At 49.4% G+C, this 2,961-nt stretch overlaps 1 protein-coding gene across 1 annotated transcript in view; it reads right to left on the bottom strand.

The window, feature by feature from the left end:
* Nucleotides 1-1,369: 1,369 nt before the first annotated feature.
* The window catches only part of LOC112230556 (substance-P receptor-like), a 24,281-nt gene continuing 22,689 nt past the window's right edge, over nucleotides 1,370-2,961 (bottom strand). Inside the window, exons 5-7 of the mRNA XM_042311568.1 lie at nucleotides 2,270-2,475; nucleotides 2,050-2,152; nucleotides 1,370-1,961 (exon numbers count right to left, since the gene is read on the bottom strand). Of these exons, the coding sequence (XP_042167502.1) occupies nucleotides 1,749-1,961; nucleotides 2,050-2,152; nucleotides 2,270-2,475 (522 nt within the window). The 3' untranslated portion in view covers nucleotides 1,370-1,748. The remainder of the gene's footprint in view (nucleotides 1,962-2,049; nucleotides 2,153-2,269; nucleotides 2,476-2,961) is intronic.

Genomic DNA, 2,961 nt, shown 5'->3' with positions numbered 1-2,961 from the left:
CACTGCTGGCTTGCTTCTGAAGCTAAGCAGGGTTGGTCCTGGTCAGTCCTTGGATGGGAGACCAGATGCTGCTGGAAGTGGTGTTGGAGGGCCAGTAGGAGGCACTCTTTCCACTGGTCTAAAAAAATATATATATATATCCCAATACCCCAGGGCAGTGATTGGGGACACTGCCCTGTGTAGAGTGCTGTCTCTCGGATGGGATGGTAAACGGGTGTCCTGACTCTCTGAGGTCATTAAAGATCCCATGGCACTTATCGTAGGGGTGTTAACCCTGGTGTCCTGGCTAAATTCCCAATCTGTCCCTCAAACCATCATGGTCACCTAATAATCCCCAGTTTACAATTGGCTCATACATCCCCATCCTCTCCCCTGTAACTATTCCCCAGGTCGTTGCTGTAAATGAGAATGTGTTCTCAGTCAACTTACCTGGTAAAATAATGGATAAATAAATAAAAAATTCAAAGACCATTCTTAAATGGTCCTGGACTAGGAGTCTTGCATCTGGCAGTCTGATGGACAAATCCACAGTGGAGTTATGGTCCAGGGCTTTTTAATTCATGGTTAGGACTAGGCCCCTTAGTTCCTGTGATGTGAAATCTTAACGCTACAGCATACAATGACATTCTAGATGATTCTGTGCTTCCAACTTTGTGGCAACAGTTTGGGGAAGGCCCATTCCTGTTTTAGCATGAAAATGCCCCCCTGCACAAAGCGAGGTCCATACAGAAATGGTGATCGAGATCGGTGTGAAAAGAACTTGACTGGCATGCACAGAGCCCTGACCTCAACCCCATCGAACACCTTTGGGATGAATCGGAGCTCCGACTGCGAGCCAGGCCTAATTTCCCAACATCAGTGCCCGACCTCACTAATGCTCTTGTGGCTGAATGGAAGCAAGTCCCCACAGCAATGTTTCAACATCTAGTGGAAAGCCTTCCCAAAAGAGCGGAGGCTGTTATAGCAGCAATGTTCCAACATCTAGTGGAAAGCCTTCCCAGAAGAGCGGAGGATGTTATAGCAGCAAAGGGGGGAACAGCTCCATATTAATGCCCATGATATTGGAATGAGATGTTCGACGAGCAGGTGTCCACATACTTTTGGCCATGTAGTGTATCTGCCCTGTGCTCTGACCAGACAGACAGAGTACTGCTCCGCACATTGTCGGCTTTGAGCAGCAATCCCTGACAACAAGTGCTGGGCCAGCACACATCACCTCGCAGAAATCCACACACACACACGCTTGCACAAACGAACCCACGCACACACACACACACACACACACACACAACACGCACTTGCACGAAGAAACAAATGCAGGCAGGCACACACCCTGCCTGACACTGTTCACACACACACACACACACACACACACGCACGCGCACACACAATCATCAGTGTTTTCTTAGCGAGAGACCCGTGGCTGCTGTTGTTGCTGAGGGACGTGGCGGTCTGAGTGTTCCAAACACAGCCCTATGGTTCTGGAATGCAGGGGGGGTGAGGCAGGGGGTACACAGGGACGGTGTGGTGAATGATGGAAAGAATCCTTAATGTGTTCCCCACTTGGCCTGGTCAGGTATACTAGACAAGAATAATAGAACTGCAGGTCGTAGTCCACCAAAACCACGTCTGCCTACAGACGCGCTCTCAACGCTAGTCCTGTTTAATACTTCTTGGTGAACTAGTTGGTACCGTACTAATGCACATATACCTGCAGAAATGTTTCAGACACCAGTCCAGTTAGGCGTTTATTGAGCTACTAATCCATGTTGCGTCGGCCGCAAAAAAACAGGGCTGTCGGGGGTGTTTGGGGCTGATTGTGAGTCCATGGAAGTGAGCTCCAGAGTTGTCTGGCTGAAAGGGGTGCTAGCTGGCAGCTCGGCCCCACAGCACTCCTCCTCAGTGGGCTGCAGAACCGTCGACACACTGGTCTCCGTCCGGCTGGCTCGGTACACACTCACCTGGAAACCGAGATAAAGTAGACAAAGTTTATACACACATTCATGCATATACAAAGTACATGGACTTGAAACACACACACACACACACCTGAGTTTGTAGGTAGCTGGTGGACTTGAGTTCCAGTCCCTCGTAGGAGCCTGCAGGAACACACGGACACCAAAAGAACACCTGCTGAAAGCCTGCTCTGAACCTAGAGAGGGATACATATACGTATAGAGACAGACAGAGGAACAGAGAGACAAATGGGAACAGCTCATAGCCACCCACAGAACGGTGTGTGGATGTCTGTGTATGGAGGTAATCCCACCTGTCATTGAGACAGCAGTAGATGATAGGGTTGTACATGGTGGAGCTCATGGCCAACCACATGACAGCCAGGTAGACCTGCTGGATGTAGCGCCACTCAAATAGCTGCATGGGGTCAGGGTGGAACTGCTGGAGCAGGAAGTAGATGTGGTACGGCAGCCAGCACACTGCAAACGTACACACCACCACGATCATCATCTTCACTACCTGAGAGGGAGGTTAGAGAGTTGAAGGAAATTCAGGGATTTGCCTAAGAATATTCATTTAAGAGGTTCCTTGCTGTGTGCGTGTGGGCGTACGTCAATCATCACGCACGGTCATCATCTTCACTACGCAGAGAGAGGGGAGGGGGATGGATAAGAGAGGGAGAAATAGAGAGAGAGAAAGAAAGGGAGTGAGAAATAGAGAGAGAGAAAGGGAGTGGGAAATTGAGAGAGAGAGAGAGAGAGAGACAGAGAGAGAGAGAGAGAGAGAGAAAGGGAGGGAGGGAGGGAGAAATAGAGAGAGAGAAAGGGAGGGAGAAAGGGAGGGAGAAATAGAGAGAGAAAGGGAGGGAGAAATAGAGAGAGAGATATAGAGAAAGGAGGGAGAAAGAGAGAGAGAGAGAGAAAGGAGGGAGAAATAGGAAATAGAGAGAGAGAGAGGAGGGAGAAATAGAGAGAGAAAAAGGGAGTGGGAAATAGAGAGAGGGAG

This window comes from Oncorhynchus tshawytscha, linkage group LG33, assembly GCF_018296145.1.
Source record: "Oncorhynchus tshawytscha isolate Ot180627B linkage group LG33, Otsh_v2.0, whole genome shotgun sequence".
In the NCBI taxonomy this organism is placed as follows: Eukaryota; Metazoa; Chordata; class Actinopteri; order Salmoniformes; family Salmonidae; genus Oncorhynchus; species Oncorhynchus tshawytscha.
Note: the sequence above shows the minus strand (reverse complement) of the source record. Positions and strands in the feature narration are given on the sequence as shown.